This window comes from Cavia porcellus, unplaced genomic scaffold (genome assembly GCF_034190915.1).
Source record: "Cavia porcellus strain 051 isolate PalLab524CR breed Dunkin Hartley unplaced genomic scaffold, mCavPor4.1 scaffold_9, whole genome shotgun sequence".
Lineage (NCBI taxonomy): Eukaryota > Metazoa > Chordata > Mammalia > Rodentia > Caviidae > Cavia > Cavia porcellus.
Genome location: NW_026947492.1, coordinates 180,695 through 200,133, shown reverse-complemented (window position 1 = coordinate 200,133; position 19,439 = coordinate 180,695). Strand labels below are relative to the sequence as shown.

Sequence of the window (19,439 nt, the reverse complement as noted above, 5' to 3'; positions counted from 1 at the left end):
GATTAAAGGTGGCAGATTAATTAGTCTGGCAGAAGAAAGTTCAAGGAAGTCTAATGTTGATGTGGTGCATGGCTGCTATTTAGAGCTTTTAGCTAGATTTTAGCAGAGAGCCAAACAGTGATTTAAAATGTGAGTTTGGCCAGAAAGGAAGCTCTAGTGGAGCTGTGGACTGCAAAGATGGAGTAGAACAGATCTTGATTGGTGAGAAGGAATAGGAGAATACAAAAACCTGAGAGGATCACAAGAAGCAACAAGACTCTACTCTTCACAGCCTCAAAATTGCAAAACTTTGAGAAGAAAGCCACAGAGGAACACATTCCAGAACAGTGGCAGCCACACCATGCGGCGGTGGTCTAGCAAATTTGTTGTTCAGAATTGAATTTTGGTTTTTGGATATTTTGTTTTAGCAAGGAGAGAAAAATAATGCTTAAAATGGCCTCAAACTCATAATCCTCTTACCTCAGTCTCCCAAGTGGTGGGATTATAGGCATAGGTCTTCATGCTCCACTGCAATTCGACTTCTAGAATAATAGACTGAAATTTTTTCAGGCTGATTCTCTGTGAATGTAAATCCTTCCTAGGAAAGCAGATAGATTTTTTAGAGTAAATCAAGTAAACTTTAGGCCTCACAAAATTTGAATTTTAGGAATAAATTTTTTAAAAATATGCAACACATATACATTGAGGTATATGTGTTAAGGTATACTTTGAGATATACTTATTGAAAGTTTACTGAGAGGTATAAAATAATACAAAATAAATCAAGAGATACAGATGCCATGATTGCCAATAGGAAACTTAATATTAATGTATCAGTTACCTCTCAATTTTTCTATGGATGCAAAATCCTAAAAGAATTTTTCTTTTCGTCCTGTCCCGTCCCGTGCCGTCCCGTGCCGTCCTGTGCCGTGCCGTGGCGTGCCGTCCCGTCCCGTCCCGTCCCGCCCCTTCCTTGGTAGAAATTCACAATTTGGTTCTAAAATTTAGAAGGAAATAAATATGAAAGATAGAGACCAGTGATGGTGAACCCTTTAGAGTTTACAATAATATAAACAGACTGCTGTGCATACGTGCCAAAGGTTTGCCACCGTTGATACAGAATAATCAAGAATCTTAAAAGAAAAGAACAGTATTGGAGGCCTCTGTTTTCTATCTTATTTTTAAGAGTTAGTATATGGGTACATAATGAAGAGAAATTAGTATTGATGTTCAGATAGATAAATAGATCAGTGGGATAGATCAGAGTCCAGAAATAGATTTACATGAAGAAGGTCAGGTAATTTTTGACTAAGATGTCAGGGTTAGGAATTGTGGAAAGGAGATTTTTTGAGGATTGCTGATATCCATTGGAAATAAAATAAACCTCGATCTACCTCATATAAGACCTAAAAAAAAATAATTCAAAATAAATCATAGATTTAAATGCAAAAACTATAGAGCCTGGGGATTTTAGCTTAGCAGCATAAGTGCCTACCTGGCAAGTGCAAGGTTGTGAGTTCGATCCCTGGTACAAAAAAAAGTGAAAACTATAAATAGTCTAGAAGTGAATACAAGAGGATATCTGTATAATCTTGGTATAACCAACATTTTTAAAGAATGATTTCAGAACACTGCTATAAAAATAATAAATTAGACCATCAAAATTGAAAACTTCTGCTCATTGAAAGATACAGTTAAAATGAAAAGATTCTCATAAATGGGTAGAAAATATGACATATATATCTGTCTCTGTCTCTCTCTGTCTCTCTCTCTGTCTCTCTGTTTCTCTCTCTCTCTCTCTCTCTCTCTATATATATATATATATATATACACACATATATGACCTTGGTTCATGAATAAACAATTCAGTTTGTAAAAAGAAGCATTCAGCAAAGTTTTGCTTCCATTCAAGAAATCCACATCACGTGAGGAGCACAAGTACAACCATCTTCCCCACACAAGCACGAGCATGTCCATCTTCCCTGGAATCTTGGGTGAATTAAGTTTGGGGGGGGAAAATACATATATATATGTATATACATATATATATGTATATGGAGATATATATATATATATTGGATATATATATATATATATCCAATGAGCATATGAGATGATATACAACATTGTTCATCGTCAGAGAAATGTGAATTAAATCCTTAATTTCATGCCACTTGCCATTCAAATAAATGAGTAAAATTGAAAACCCATACAATACTAAATGTTGGTGAGAATGTCAAGGAGCCTGAACCCTCTCAGTTAGTGTTGATTGGAATATAAACTTGTATAACTATCAGGTCCTGACCTAGATCCCCAATCTCCCAAACGAGTGTAGGGCAGAGGTTTAAATAAAATGAGACAAGTGGTGTGATTTTAGGGCTCCAAGAGGGCCAGAACCCTTTAGCTGAGCTCAAGATCTGAGGACTAAGGCAAAAACTTCCCTGGGCCAGCCCACTTTTATTAGGTCCAACAACAAAGGGCAGGGAAACTGAGGAAAGCATGAGAAATAAGCAGGACCTTGGCAGTCATTTCAAAGACTTCTCCAAGTAGTAAATTGTGCCACTTTAAGAGAACTGTCCTATCTTCAGGATGGCATTTATAGTAGGAGTGCTACTGCAGAGTGAAATTCCTTCAGCTGCAGTCTCTAATTAATTAGTGCTGGAGCCAAGGTGTCTGCCGCTATGGCCTTATCTTGCCTTTTGAGGTATCTCTGGCCTCACAGGCCACTGTAGGCCTCAGCCAGGACCAGTGACTCATAGAGGTTCACTTACTATGAATTGGCTCCCATCACCAGGCAAGGGCCGAGGCCTAGGACAGACTCACAGATAAACATAGAAAGCCAATTAGTAAAATTTAAATCCTGCTCAAAGCCACTATGTCGTGGTCTGCAACAATAACCACTTGGGAAAATGGCAGTTTCTTACCCTATGACTCACAAGTTTCACTCTTGGGTATTTATCAGGGAATAATAGCACTATCTAAAATATATTTGTGGAGGAATGTTTACAGAAACCTTATTTGTAATAGTCCCAAACTAGGAATACCAAAAAAGTATTGACGAGATTTTGGATAAATTCCATTACGTTCATACAGTGATATATTACTTAACAATGAAAGGTAACAAACTACTGATATTCCAACATTGCTGGGTCTCAAAAGCATTATGTTAATTTAACTACATGGACAAAAATAGACAAAATCATATTAACTTTATGAAATTTAGTAACAAACATTTACAGAAATTGGGGCAACGATTGCTTCAAGATGAGAAAGTATTAACTGAAGGGGGCACAAGGGAATTTCCTTGAGTGGTTCAAATGTTCTTGATTATTGTGATTACATGGGTGTATGCATTTTCCAAAATTCTTTGAACTGTACATTTATCTATGTATTTCACAGTATGTAAATTGAACATTTAAAAGAATATTTTTTCCCAATAGTTCTTTTTTCCTCTTAAACATTTGACCTAAGTCCAAGAATCTTCTTTAAACTTTCTTACAGCCAGCAATAATATGCACCTCTGTTTTTTATTGTTCAATTCTTTTTACCTTATTATGTTTATATGACACAGTTTAGTAGCTGAACCTTTTTTGGGTTCCATTATCTGGTCTTTCCTGATATTGATATCTTTGCTTTAAACTAGATTTCAGTGTATCTTTTTATTTTATCTTTTTATTTTCAACCAGTCGCTATGCTTATGTTTAAGGTGTGTTACTTTTAATCACTATGTGGTTGGTTTTAATTCTTTAAATGCAGTCTAGCAATATTTGTTCTTTACTGCACTTTTTAGTCCTTTCATATTTAGCATAATTACTGAAATTAGATTCAAAGTTACCATCTATTTGTTTTCTCTTTGCCCTGTCTGTTCTTTTAGGGAATTGTTATCAATTACTGCTGTTTTATTTTCTCCTGGAATAAATTGTTAATTGTAAGTCTTTAAATATATTATTATTCTGAAGGTAACTTCTTTAAATACTTCTTCTCTACTTTTCCTACAGGACCCAAGAATTCAGGGAATCCAACATATATTTTCAATAAATTATTTTAGATTTGCCCTATTACTTTAATATTTTTGAAAACTTGAAAAATTTTAAGTAAACTATTTTACCTGTTGTTTTTAGAATCACACCAAGAAAATTTGATACTGTTCAAGCATCTGAACCTTACAAAAGTGGGATTATCACCAGTGATATTGGAGACTTAACTTTAAGTAAGAGGGGAATACGAACATCATTTACATTTAGGAAAGTGAGGCACACGCCTTGTACCTGTAGTAAGTATAATTTCTACTGTAAAATGTAGTAAAATAGTATTTAAAAAGATCTTATCTCCTCAATAAAGATGTAGAGAACTTTAACTTCTTTACTGCTGTTTTCCATATTTTGCCTTCATTGTACTTTGATGTGCTTTTCTGGAAACCCACCCTCCCCCCGCCCCTTAGAGTTTCATTCTTTAAAGGCAAGGGCTCCATTTTTTTCCATCTTTGTCTTCCCCAAATTTGGTTCTTTAGCATAGTTGAGTGCCAAGAAAACATTTACTAAAGTAATAGTTAAGAGTGCTGGAATTGTAGGACAATAATGTATCATCACGTATACTAAAATAGTTTTTGTTGGAAACTACTTGCAACTTTCCAAAATTTTTGTTAATCTCAGAGGGAAATTGGAGATGACAGATTACATTATAGCAGATGGCTCTAGGGCAATAACTAGTTGGTCATAATTTAGTCTGTTTGAAATCATAAAAAGGCTAAAAGGAACTGCTGAAAAACCTGTCAAGAAGATGCCATTTTGATTTGTGTATACAAGTACATCATACCCTGGATTTCTTGAACTCAAGGAACAGAAAGTTCTTGCATTTTATAGATAATATTTTATAATGACATTAGTAAAGTTCTTTTTATATCATGGAGGTTTCTATTATGGATGATATCTACTAACAGTTTTGGAATTTAGTCATAATCTTAAAAATATTTTGAGTTAAAAACCCTTATTGTAGTTTCAAGATGTTACTGTGTTAGAAAACTTGAAATCTCTGTATTTGATGTTTTGATGAATGAAGTATAAAATAAATTTTTGCTTATTTTGCTAAAAGTGTTCTCAAGGCCTTAAAATGAGATTTTTTTTTTTTTTTGTCTTTTTTTCCTTTTTATCGGTACTGGAGATCGAACTCACGACTGCCTGCTTGCAAGGCAGGTGCTTATGCCGCTGAGCTAAATCCCCAGCCCCTAAAATGATATTTTTAAAATGAAAAAAAATGCTAATGTAGTATTTGATGAGTGCTTCATACTCCCCATAAAGTATAGAAATATGCACCTTATGTTTTCTGGGTACTTAAGTCTACTTGGAGAACTGCTGTAGTTTAGATCTAAAATGTCTGCAAGAACCCTCATGGGTATGGAAGATAGTTAAATCACAAGCATGCTTTATGGAACAGTGGATTAAGTAAAGAGTTGACCTTGCTGCCCTCTACCTTCCTTTGCTCTTGCTTTTTGGCTGCCATGAGTTGAACACCTTTTGCTCTTCCATGCCCCTCTGCCATCCATTCCTGCTTTGAAACCAAATGACTATGGAATTAAACTGTGACCCAAAATAAAGCCCTCCTCCTTTAAATTGTGATGTTGGTATTTTGTCCCAGCAATGAGAAGGTGATTAAGATGAGGAAAGTAGTATTCGTAATGCAAATGTTTCTTAGTTGTGGACATTCATTAAATTTAACAGAAACTCTAAGAAGCTCTGATTGAATCTTCAGTTTACAATTTTTTAATTGACAAAATTTATTTATTATGTACAGCATGATTTTGAAATATGTGTACACTGTGAAATGGCTAAATCTGGCTAATTCACATGTGCCTTGATCAGATAATTTTTTGTGGTGAAAGCACTTAAAATCCATTCTCTCAGTGATCTTCAAGAATATAAGTCATTGTTTTTAAATGTAGTCACCATATTATGAAACAAGTTTTTTAAACACTTTTTTTTTAAGTGAAATTTTGTGTCCTTTACCAGACTAGCATCTGGTAGCCCAATACTGTTCCACCTTTACCCTCAGCCTTTGGTAACCTCTATTCTCTGCTTCTCTGATTGCAGTTGTATTATAGTTTCCTTGTAAGTGAGATCATGTGGTATTTGTCTTTCTATGCCTGGCATATGCTCTTTAGCATATGCCCTTCAGGTTTATGCATGCTGTTGCAAATGACAAGGTTTTTTTCTTTTTAAAGAATGAACATTATTAGAGTGTGTCACGTTTTAAAAATTCATTTACTTATTAACAGACACTTGGGCCATTTATCTTAGCTATTGTAAATAGTGCTGCAGTGAATATGGGAGTGGAGATATCTCTTTTCTATGGTTATTTCATTTCTTTAGGTATCTGCTTTCCATCAGAGAGATTGCTGAATCATATGGTAGTTCTGGTTCCAATTTTGGGGGGACACTTTGTGTCATTTTCTATAATGACTGTATTTTCACTCCTTTTAGCAGAAGTGCAAGGATTTTCTTTTCTCCACATCTTTGGTAATTCATGTTATTTTTTGTCTTTTTGATAATAGCTATTCTAACAGATGTGATTTGACATCTTGTAAGTTTAATTTACATTTCCTTGATGATTGGTGAGGTTTCCTCTTTTAGAGTCATCCTTTATATAATTTTGGTCAAAATTTGCAGATTTTCAAGTGAAAAGAGTTACTTCTACATTTAGACAACTTGGATTTAAATTTTCAGGATAATAAAATTTCACCAAGATCAGTTTAGGATAATCATAATACATATTGTGGTATACTTGTAATTCTAATATAATCAATGTGACATAACTTGTCTGTTTTCACATGTATGTTTCAGAATCTTCAAGCTTTTGGGGCTATTACTTTCTCAAATATCCATTTAAAATATTTAACATTTTCTTTGCTCATCCATGGGTTAGGGTTTCTCAAGGTCAGGATAAATCTAGTTATATTTAAGGAAGATAATTTTGTTTTATGTCCAATACAAAAGCCTTAAAAACCACTGCTGAATTCTTTCCTGTCATGTGATTTCTTCTTATAACTGCAATACTGTCTGTAACTTCTCTGGAAATATTACTTCTTCCTATATTCCTAGGATAGTACCTGTAACAACATAAATGCCACAGACCTTGGCAGAAGACAAACTAGAGCATAGCAGAATTGGCAGGAATATATGATCAGTTTAGCTATTATAACAGAATAGAGAGCATCTTCAAAATTAATTTGAGACATTAAATTAGAAATTTCTTGTGTTGTCTCTCCTTGGTAGTATTCTCCTTTGGGTTTGCTTACTCTGTGGAAGAAGAAGGCAACGTAGTATAGGTACTGAGTAAAGTAACTACAATGCTGAGGTCCAAGTTTTGACTGTGTGATTTACTATCTCTGTCATTCTAGGAATGTTATTTACCTTCTTTGTGTTGATCTTTCCTCATCTATAAAGTGGTTGTATTAGTATGTACCTTATAATATTGTGGAGAGAATTGAGACAATATAAAGAAAGTTTATCAAATAATATTCAGTAAATGGTTGTGATTATTACCAAATGATTCACTATTTCCAAATTTTATTTTTCTTCTGAGAGTACTAGGGTCCCTAGAACACTTATTTCCTTTAGCAAAGGAAAAACCTTAGGTCCTGTTTAGTTACATTTGTCACAGTTAGGCTCTACCTATCAAGATGCTTTCTGAATAAAAGGACTCTGAATCTCAAGATGAAATAGGCATCTACATTCTAAGGCAGATGCAACTTATAGTCATAGCTGTCTATAAATGAATGTTTTCCTTCCTTTTATATTATATAATCCCTTGCACATATAATTAGACTTATCAGGGAAGGACTTTATTTAACTGATAAATCAGAGCCTTTCTATCTTTAGTCACTAAATCTGCATTGTTTTGAGAAAACTTGGTACGTTGTGCATCTTTGAATAAAGAAAGGTTTATGTTGCTTTATTTTTTTTTCATTTAGGTTACTCTTTGGTCTGTGACAGCCAGAGGAAAGAGACTCCTCCCTCACTTCCAGGGAGTGACAAAGAAGCATCACAACTGGAACAAGAATATGTCCATCGAGTTTATGAAGAGATCGCTGGGCACTTCAGCAGCACGAGACATACTCCTTGGCCGCATGTTGTGGACTTTTTGAAGGCTTTACCAGATGGTTCGATAGTGGCTGATATTGGATGTGGCAATGGAAAGTATCTTGGCATCAATAAGGAGTTATATATGGCAAGTGAAGTTGCTTGACTTTTGCTGTACTTGCAGTGGTTGTTATCTTTCTCAAGATATATGCTATGTGTAAAGGCACTACAGAAAAGTGATAATCGATTAAAAGTTAGTGAACATTTCCTTTCTTTATTATTCCCCTAGAAATTTATGGGCATGCCATCAGTTGTAGCTTTTTGCTCACTTTAGATTTTTCTTTCCAGTAAGACTATTTTATCAGGAACAGTTATACATAAAACTCCATAGATTAGAAAGTCTTTTTATAGAAACAAATTTCTTTGCTAGGATCCTTCTGAGTATGAGAAAACAAAGTGGATATTGTAATTGGTCTTAGAAATAAGGAACTGAAGCTTCATAGACTGAGATTATTTTCCCTGGGATTATATAATGAGACATAACTGAAACTTAAACTTCCAAATAAGGCATTATTTTACTTACAGCAGAAAGAAAAAGTGTGCTGGGGCAGGGGATTTAGCTCAGTGGCGTAAGCACCTGCCTTGCAAACAGGCGGTCATGAGTTCAATCCCCGGCACCGGTAAAAAAAAGAAAAAAAGAAAAAAAAAAAAAAGGAAAAGAAATAGTGTACTATTAGGTAACACTCAGATTGATTATGCACTGATTATGCACTGATTATGTATTGGACTCAGAACACATTCAGTTCTTATTTGTTTCCAGGGTAAGCTTGTACTTAATAATGTGGATTTTTCTTGGTAGTTATGCATAAGTTGAGATTGCCAGTATAACATTCAATCATACCAGCAGTCTATTTATAGCAGTATGTTTATATAGGTTTATTCTGTATGCATTTGGTCTTATTTTGTTATTAACTTATATTGACTACCCCAGAAAGAGAAAGAACAGAAGGGAAACTAACAGTTTCTGCTGTGTACCAAGAAGTGTTGTGCTTGTTTTCTCATATGTGAAATCAACAAGATTGATATTACTGCCTCTATTTTACCAATGAGAATATTGAGACTCAGTCAGGTTATGACATGCCCAAGGTCACATGGTGTCAGGGCATGTCTTATTGCCTCTTCTCAGACTATAGATTCCATACTCTGTGAAGCTGCCAGAGAGACCTTGAAGACTTAACTACAGTGTCAGAAAGCACCACGCTATAAATTCCAAGATGCTTGGAATCATCTGTTTTATTCTACAGTTAGTTAGCGTGTAGTAGTAGAAGTTTATTAATGGTTTGCTCAGTGGTGAGGAGTCTCCAGTTTCTTACATGGAAACTTTCATGAAAGCAAAATACACACAGTGCTGTGTTCTGCAACTATGAAGGAATATGACAGCCTCAAAATGAGCAGGTCCAGGGGCTGGGGATTTAGCTCAGCGGCATAAGCGCCTGCCTTGCAAGCAGGCAGTCGTCAGTTCGATCCCCAGTACCGATAAAAAGGAAAAAGACAAAAAAAAAAAAAAAAAAAAGAGCAGGTCTGAACTAAGGATAAATGCTTTAAACTTTACTTTGCTGGTCCTATGTAGAATCCAGGACAGGATTTTTTTGTCCAGCTCTTGTTTCTTAGGTAACAGTTACTAGCACTACATTGTACTTCTATGGTTAATAAAATATTCATTCTCTGCATTTCATTTGATTCTGAGAAATGAGTATTTTTATTGTTTTTAGAGGAAGAAACAGAAGTTCGCAGATTATAAGTAGCTTTCTGAAGTTGTTCACCTGGTTTTTGCTGAAGCAGGATTAAGGACTGGAGTTTAGTGTCTCTTTTCCTTACACTGCACTGCTTTTGTCTGTTTCTCTGTACTTTAAATTATTAGCATCAGCCCGATTTTCTTTTTTTTTAAATTAGATTAAATTTAATTTAATTTTAAAAATTAAGATAAAAGAGGACATAAAAACACAGGTCAGAACAGAACAATTTAAACAAAATAGTGTTTCACCACAAGACAACCTGATATAACAGTAGCTACCATAGCGTCTCTTTCCTTGAAATATTTGAGTATACCTTGATATACTATAATATCAAACATAAAAAGACAGTGTAAAACCATTCAAGAGAATGAAAGTATTACAGTGTATTCAGAACCAACTAATGGAAAATGAACAGTGGTTACTATATTATCTCCTTGTCTATAAAAAATTTTGTTTATACTATCACATATAATAAAATCCAATCCAATTTTCCTATGTTTTCTTAATAATTTAAAAATCTTACATTTTTTAAAAAAAGGTTTTAACCATCATTCCAAAAACTTATGAAAGATAATCACCTATAATCCTATGACCTAATAAATCAATGTATTGTGATAATATCCTTTTAATTGTTTTCTTATAAATATTTTGTATATGATGAGCATTGTGCAGTTTGATAACTCTTTTATACCACTTAATATTTTCATTTTGACAAAGTTTCTGGATTTATCAGGTGGATGTTACTATTTGGTTGTTTGCAGCCTTGAGATGTTATAAAATACCATGGTAGGGTTAGACTGTAGCTTAGTGGTGCAGTGCTTGTCTAGCATGTTTGAAGCCCTGGCTTTGACCCTTAGCATCACCAATAGAGAAGAAGGCAGGAAAGAAAAGAAAGGAAGGAAGGAAGGAAAGAACATAGGAAGGAAGGATGGAGTGAAGAATTGCACACTTAAAGATTTTAAGAAGGCAGATATGTTATGGTATTCAAGCTAAAATAAAATAAATTCTTTTAAAAATTTAGAAAACACTAGTAAATATATGTGTGTGTGTGTGTGTGTGTGTGTGTGTGTGTGTGTATGTATGTGATTATGTGTATTTTTCCATAACATTGATATCGAGAACAAATATAATAAGGAAGAATATGACTTTTTGAAATGAGAAAAACTCAATTTTTAAGTCTCTGTCAACCCCCTTCCCATCCCTCTTCTACTACTTTATTGTTAAATTTTAGGAAAACTACTTTTGATGAAGTTTCCTTGTCTATAATATGATGATGCTTCTCCTTAACTCAGAGTACACCATTAAGATTGAATACATTAATTTGAACATTTTGCTTTAATATACAGAGGAATGTCAGAAAAAAATCTGTTAAAGTAGCTATTAGCCTGATTTTAAGTGGTTAAGCCAGTTCATACTGTCACCAGTGATATATGAAAAAGTTTCATTATTCTGTCATCACTGTGATGTATTTTAATTTTAAAATATTTTGATAGTTTAATATGAAAAATTTAGAACCTTATTTTAATTTACAACTTTGATTACTAAGTTGAACCTTTCTTAATTGCCTGTACTTTCCGAATTTTTGTTGAAGTTTTAAAAAAATAGAGTAACAATATATTTCAAGTCTAATATGTATTTGTATGTCATTAATCTCCACCCAGCACACATAGATATAGCTTTCTGATAGTCCTGTATATATGTAGATGTTTATAAATTAGCTATTTTTTTGTCCTGCTATTGAAATTCTGCAACATTATTAGGGATGATTTCAAATACTTGATAGAGCAGCTGAACCCCATGCCAAGAAACAGAACACACACTGCAAGGTCGACACAAGGGGTTTTAATCAAAGGAAGCAGAAGTGGCACTTTACGTAATGGACCAGGGCAAGATACTCAGGGCAGGCTTGAACAGGGTTTTTGTCACAGTTAAAAGGGATGTGCGGGTAGATACTTTCAATCATGGGCTGAGAACTGTGGGTGGCTCTTGTACTTTCTATGTGACGTGTCTTTCTCTGGAGGAGGTTGGCAGCTGCACTCTCCGTTACAGGGAGTATTTCCTTGTTCTTGTATTAGGCTCTTGTAACGTGGCAATGGACATTTTGTCCCTATGTTCAGGCTTTTACAGTCGGGGGGGGGGGGCTGGTTGCTGTTGGCCAGATCTACCAAATACTAACTTTAGTGATTGGACTATAGCATGTGGAAGACGCCAGCAATAGATGAATGAAAGATGAAAGTACTGAGTCACATGAGTGTGAGAAGCTAAAAGAAACAATGTGTGTGTGTGTGTGTGTGTGTGTGTGTGTGTGTGTGTGTTTAAGATAGATATTCTACTGATTCCTCTGAGTTTCACTGAAGAAAAAGAGTTGTGCTAGTATTGTTTGGACAATTGAATGCAGATGACTTGTGCTCTAGGTGAATGATTTGGGGATGATTGTTGCCCTCTGATTTGATGTGTTTTGAAATTTTGTTTTAGGTTTCTTGTCTTTTTTTTTTTTTTTTTTTTCTCCTTGAAGTAAAATGGGTTTTTAAAAGGAAGAAAGAAGGAAAGAAAGTACTACTAAGCCAAGCATGGGTCAGTTTCTTGTGAAGGGGAGAATCTATAATAGACCTGGTGTTTTGTGACTAAAATTGCTTGTGCTCTTTTTGTTAGTAAAAAGGAATGCTGCATACAAATAGCCATAAAAACCTGGCAAAGAAGAGTGAAATTTTCTCTTGTTTTATTTGGCTGCTGTTCTCCTTGTTCTGTTTCATCCGCGATTCTCAGATAATAACTCTCCTCCTCTGAGTAGATATTGAGCTCTTTCTCTGAGGATATGTTTTATAGGCAGATTGGATTTCTTCCTGTTGGCTTTTTAAGGTTTAGCTTGTTATGAGAATTGGGTATACTTGAAACTTCTGACTCTGTGGACTGAATTTATATATAACAAAAAATGGCAAGTACCAAACTCTAATATATCTTATTTGGGTGGTGGTTTTATCTTGGTACTATGACTGTTAGCTGATTAGCAAAGAATATGGGTGAAAATAATAGTATTGTCAGGCATAGATCTTACACAGCTAAGGGAAGCAATGAATTGGAAATGTTGCCACTGTTTTATTAATAGTCTTTTAGTGCTTTTCTGTGTTAAAATATTAAAGAGAAATTACTATACCTTTAGATTGATATCTTTTATTCTGTTAGAAATTAAAAGAGCTCTTTTTACAAGCTATTTAATAACAATAGAAATTGAGTGAACTCATTAAATATGACCAGCCTGGGTGATTTTTTAACTCAGTAAGAATTGTTTGGTGTGAAGATTCATATTGTTTATTCTCAGAAGGACTGAGTAAACTTTAAGGATTAATGTTCAGTATATCAAAAAAATTAAATTAGTAAATAGGAGATGGAATCGACCACTTGTGTTTGATTAAATCTGCTTGTATAATTCTATTACTGATTATAGCAATTAAGAAATGTCTGAGAAAATACTAATCTTAAACCCCTTCCATGCCTTCCTTATTTTACATGTGCATATAGCAGGTGTGTATGTGTGCATAGGGACATTCTTAGAAGGAAGCAGCAAAGTTATGTACAAAGACAATAAGACTATGGAAAATACGGAAAGTCCCAGGCCCACTGAGCCAGAGAAGTGCATCAAGCACATTAGACGTCACCTGTCTGGAGAGACGAAAACCTGATGCTGGTTGCCTTCAATGTTCTCATTCCCACGGAACTGTTATTCTAAAAGTTTTCACCAAGTGGTATCTTACAAACTTTTTTTGGTGTGTGTGTTTTTGAGACAGGATTTTACTATACAAGTCAGGCTGGTCATGAGCTCACTTTGCAATGCAGATTGCCTAGAACAGCCTTGAACTCACAGCAGTCCTCCTGCCTCAGCTGCTTAAGTGCTGGGATTATAGGTGTGTGCCACCACACCCGACAGTATTTTACAAATTTTGAATTCAATGTTTTATTCTATTCTGTTCTACTTTACTGTACTCTATTTATTTTCAAATCCATTTTATTTCAAAGAGTAAAAATAAAATTTCAAAACACAACCATCAGGGGAAGCACTTTGTTCTTGATAAGATTATGTATTTAGTAGAAAAAGATTCAGTAGCTTTAAAAAGTGACATATTAGTTTATTATTTTTGTTTGGGGAAGATTTTATTTTCTGATTATGTGAAAAGTAAAGAAGCAAGATTTAAAAAAATCATCCATCCTCCTGTTATCTGGGCCATCATGGTGTGGTATGAATAGTATGAGAGGCATCTTAGAGCATCTTTGTAGCTTCCCTTCAAAGATGACATGTGTATGTTTATTGGATAATTTTGATTTTTTAATGTGTAAAGATATGATTTTAAATGATCAATTTGGAGCCAATTTGGACCTCCAGTTTTCACTGCTGTCACTTTTTTTCTAGTTATTTTGTTTCCATTCACTAGTTTGAGTTGTTTGATATCTTTTAAGATAATTACTGCCTTGAGTAATTATATATTCTGACTCTGTACTGGCTATAAGAACTGCTGATGTCGTAGTGTTAGATTATGTGATAGTGAAGTATAGAATAAACCCATAACTCTTAGTTTCTTGTGCTATTTAAAGAGAATATTATTAAATTATTTTCTTTCTCTACTATAGATTGGTTGTGATCATAGCAAAAACCTTGTGGACATTTGTAGAAAGAGGCAATTCCAAGCCTTTGTCTGTGATGCACTGGGAGTCCCAGTTCGCAGTGGATCTTGTGATGCTTGCATCTCCATAGCTGTTATTCACCATTTTGCAACACCAGTAAGTATTTTTTTTTTTCCTTCTCTAAGAATATGCAACTAAAGTTGCAGGAAAAGTGCATGGATTTTATGGTTTTGGTTTCTGATTTAGCTTTTCATGTCTTTCCATTTCTTTTCTTTTTTTTTGTCTTTTTCGTTTTTTTATCGGTACTGGGGATCGAACTCACGACTGCCTGCTTGCAAGGCAGGCGCTTATGCCGGGGAGCTAAATCCCCAGCCCCTCCATTTCTTTTCTTATCTCACAATTGGTCCTTTGTAAGAGAGCATGTGTAATGAAGATAGGTTGTTCAAAGGCCTGATGGGATTCTTTGCCTTTATTGCTGCATGACTTAGCCTTTTTTTACCCTACATCTCATTCTGAATGCCTTTCTTCAAACTCAGTCACTGAACTTTAGCTGGAAGAGACTTTGAACTCATAAGTTCTACATCTCTCTCTCTCTCTCTTTCATTTGTTCGTTCTTTCTTTCATTTGTCTTTTTGAGACAGGGTCCACTGTGTAGGTCAGGCTGGCCTATAGCTCACTTTGCAGTCCACGTTAGTGTCAAACTTGCAACACTCATCACACCTCAGCCTCTCAAGTGTATCACAATGCCCTGCTAGTTCTACACCTCTTGAGTGTAGTCTTCAGATTGATTATCTTTGTTTTTCTTTCTCATTCTATATTTCTATCACTGACATGGGATTCGTAATTTCTTCTATTTTGTTCCTTTCCTATTCTTTCTTCACAATGCTGTGCTATTTATGTGACAGTTGTATACTTACTCTTTAAATATGCTCTTAATTATAAAATAAATGAATTTTAATATTTCCCATTTACCATTAGGGAGTGTACAACCTCCTTTTCCTGGATGTCCAAGAGTTTCTTCCTTGATCTAATTAAGAACTATATAGCTCGCTTTTAAAAAATTTATTTATTTTTGGTAATTGGCATTTTCAGTAGACCTTGTGGTTTTTAATTTTTTTTAAATTTTTATTTTATTTATTTATTTATTTATTTATTGGTAGTGGGGATTGAACGCATGACCTTGTACTTAGCATGTAAGCACTTGAGCCACTGAGCTAAATCCCCAGCCCCCTAAAATTTTATGTTAAAGAGAAAAAAATGCAGAAAATGAAAAAACAAGAGACACACAAACAACTGTAAGAACAACAAAAAACCCAAAGCAACAACAGTATTGAATTTCAAAACAATATGACATGAATTTAACAATAGTTGTAATAATGCATATTGCTATCTTCAAAAGAGTTGCTTAGATACCCAATATAGACATACAAAATTGATCTGATCATATAAATATTAACTTTTCCAAGAACTAATAGAATTAGTAGTATAATCATCTTAGCTATTTTGTGTTTATATAAGCAAATTTATATCTTTTTCTTTTCCCTTCCTTTTCTCCTTTACCCTATCCTAGTTATTTTTCCTCTTTATCTTTCCTTTTTTCTTACCTTTTCACTATAAATGTTGTAAATTTTGGATTTTATTTGCTCTTTCAGTTTCTTACACTAAGGAGAAAGTATTTACTTAGTATGTACAGTATTTACAAGAGTCTGATTTAATTCACTTAGGAGTATGGTCTCTAGTTGTATCTAGTTATCTATATAAACCTTGATGTGACCCTTCTTTATAGTTGAGTGGTGGTACTCCATTGTATAAAAACACTATAACTTTTTTTATCCATTCCATGGTTGATGGGTATTTGGGTTGTTTCCAAGCTTGGCTATTTCAAATTCTGCTGCTATAAACATGGTGCATGTATATCACTATGGTAGGATACTTTCAATTCTCTAGAAAAATTTGCAGAAGCAGGATAGCTGGGTCAAATGAGACCTCTAATCCTAGCTTTTTGAGGAACAGCCACACTGATTTCCACAGTGGTTGCACCAGTCTACACTCCCACCAACAATGGAAAAGGATTCTTTTTTCCCCATTCCCCTCCAGCATTTGTTACTGATTGATTTCTTTATCTTGACCATTGTTTCTGGAGTGAAATAAAATCTCAAGTGTTTTTTTAATTTGCATTTCTCTAATAACCAATGATGCTGAATGTTTTTTCATATACTTATTTGCCATTTGTATTTCTTTATCTGAGAAGTGTATATTTATCTCAGATGCCCAATTTTGGATTGGGTCTTTGAATTTTGGGATCCTGATCTTTTTAAATTCTTTATATGTTCTAGTTAGAAGTCTTTTGTCAGCAGGACAGTTGGTTAAGATTTTATTCCCAATTCATAGGTTTTCTTTTTACTGTGTTGGAGATTTCTTTTGACATGTAGAAGCTTTTTACAAGAGAAGAGCCCAGTTGTTGATTTTAGGAAGTATTTCCAGTTCAAGTTTTGTTTATGAACTCTCTACCTCCCCTTACGTCTTGAAGATTTCTACCTACTTTGTGTTCTAGCAGATTTAATGTTTCTGTTTTAATATTTAGATCTTTGATCCACTTTGACTTTAGTTTAGTGCATGGTGATTGGCATGGTCTAGTTTTAGTTTTTGTCGTAAGGAAAGACAGTTTTTCCAGTACCACTTATTAAAGAGGTTGTCTTTCTTCCAGTGAATGTGTTTGACCCCTTTGTCAAACATAAAGTGGCTGAGTGTGTTTGTAGTTGTGGATGCATTTTCTAATCAGTTCCATTGATCTTCAAATCTGATTTTACTTCAGTACCATGCTGATTTTATCACAGTAACTTTGTATTATAATTTCAGGCCAGGCATTGTGATGCCTCCTGCTTTGTCTTTGTTGCTGAGAATTGCCTTTGCAATTCTAGGTCTCTTGTGGTTCCATATGAATTTTAAGAACAATTTCTCTAGATCTGTGAGACATGCCTATGGTATTTTGATTGGAATTGCATTAAATCTCTATAACAGTTTTTAGGAGAATGGCCATTTTCACAATGTTTGTTCTTCCTATCCATGAACAAGGAATGTATTTCCATTTTTGAAATCCTCTTTAATTTCTTTTTTCAGAGAAATCTAATTTTCAATGTATAGATCTTTTATTTCCTTTGTTAAATTGACTCCTAAATATTTCATTTTTTTATGCTATTGTGAAGAATATGATTTTCCTTATTTCTCTTTCAGTGAGTTTGTTGTTTGTATACAAGAATGCTATTAGGTTTTTTTTCAATACTATTGATTTTTGAATATTGACTTTGTGTCCAACTACATTACTGAATTTGTTTATTAGATCTAGAAGTCTTTCAGTGGAATTTTGGGCGTCTTCTATGTAGAGTATCATGTCATCTAAAAATAATAATTTAACTTGTTCTTTTCCTGTCCTTATTCCTTTTACTTCTCCCTTGTCTAATGTTTTCAGAACTATATGGAGAAATGGTGATAGTGGACATCCGTGTCTTTTTCCTGATTTTACTTTGAAAGCTTTCATTTTTTTTTGTTCATTTAGTAAGATGTTGACTGTTGGTTTATTGTACATGGTTTTTATCAGATTGAAGTAAAGACCATCTACTCAGATTTTCTGTAGGGTTTTTATAATGAATGAGTGTTGGAGTTTGTCAAAATCTTTTCTGCATCTGTTGAGATAGTTATGTGATTCTTGTCTTTGGCTCTAATGATATGATTGTTGCATTTACTGATACATGTATGTTGAACCATTTCTGCATCCTGGGATGAATTCCACTTGGACATGGTGTAAAATCTTCTTGATGATTCACTGCATTGTGTTTGTCAGTACTTTATTGAGGATTTTTGCATCTATGTTCATTAGAAAGATTGACATGGTTCTCTTTTTCAGTTGGGTCCTTCTCTGGTTTTGGTATTAGAATAATACTTGCTTCCAGAAATGAGTTAGGAAGAATTGCTTCCTTTTTGGTTTCATTGAAGAGTTTGAGGAGTATTGGCATTAAGTCTTCTCTAAATTTTTTGTAGAATTCAGCAGTGAATCGATCAATACCTGGGCTATTCTTTGTTGGTAAGGTTCTAATTACATTTTCAATTTTATTAACTGAAATTGGGTTACTCAGCTGTTGTACATCTTCTTGACCCAGCTTTACTAACTCAGGTTTCTAGGAATCTGTCCATTTCTTCTGTTTACATAATCTGAGAATAAGATTTTTGAAGTAGACATTGATGATCTTCTGTGTTTCCACAGGGTCTGTAGTGTAGTATTTCACCCTTTTCATTTCTAATTGCATGAATTTGAATTTTTTCATTCCTTATTTGATAAGGTTGGCTAGCAGCTTATCAATTTCATTTATTCTTTTAAAGAACCAACTCTTTGATTCATTAATTCTTTGTATTGTTTTCTTAGTCTCAACTGAATTGATTTCTGCTCTGATCTTTGTAATGTCTTCTCTTCTTTGTTTGTTTTTAAATTTTATTTTAAAGAGGGTTAAAATTAAACAACAAAACAGAACAAAGCAGATTAGAAGAAAACAATGTAAGAGACACAGATTTCAAGGCAAGACAACTGGAGATTTTCACTATCTATCATATTGTCTCTTGTTTTCTTCCAAATAGTTGTCCATATCTTCACATACAGTGAATTCATACAAAACAAAATAGATAAAATGATCAGAACAGGATGATGAAGGCATTTTAGGTCTTCAAGGCCAGACAATAGGAAAGTCAACAATGGCTGTCATAAGGTCTCTCATTCTCTTCAAAATAGCTGTCCATATCTTGACATATGTTGAAATTAAACAAAACAGACTAAAATCAGTTTGAACAAAGAATAATAGTATTGCTGGATTTCACATCATGACGCTACACAATCAGCACTGGGTACCTTAGTGTCTTTTTTTCTTCAAAGTAGTTGTTCATTTCATCATGCATTGTATAATCAATTCTCATAAATTGTTAG

General features: G+C 34.0%; 1 protein-coding gene across 1 annotated transcript in view; it reads left to right on the top strand.

Moving 5' to 3' along the window:
- Alkbh8 (alkB homolog 8, tRNA methyltransferase) overlaps positions 1-19,439 on the top strand; it is an 84,963-nt gene that overhangs the window by 46,981 nt on the left and 18,543 nt on the right. The window contains exons 8-10 of the mRNA XM_063255691.1: positions 4,101-4,252; positions 7,946-8,202; positions 14,474-14,623. Coding sequence (XP_063111761.1) covers positions 4,101-4,252; positions 7,946-8,202; positions 14,474-14,623 — 559 coding nt within the window. The remainder of the gene's footprint in view (positions 1-4,100; positions 4,253-7,945; positions 8,203-14,473; positions 14,624-19,439) is intronic.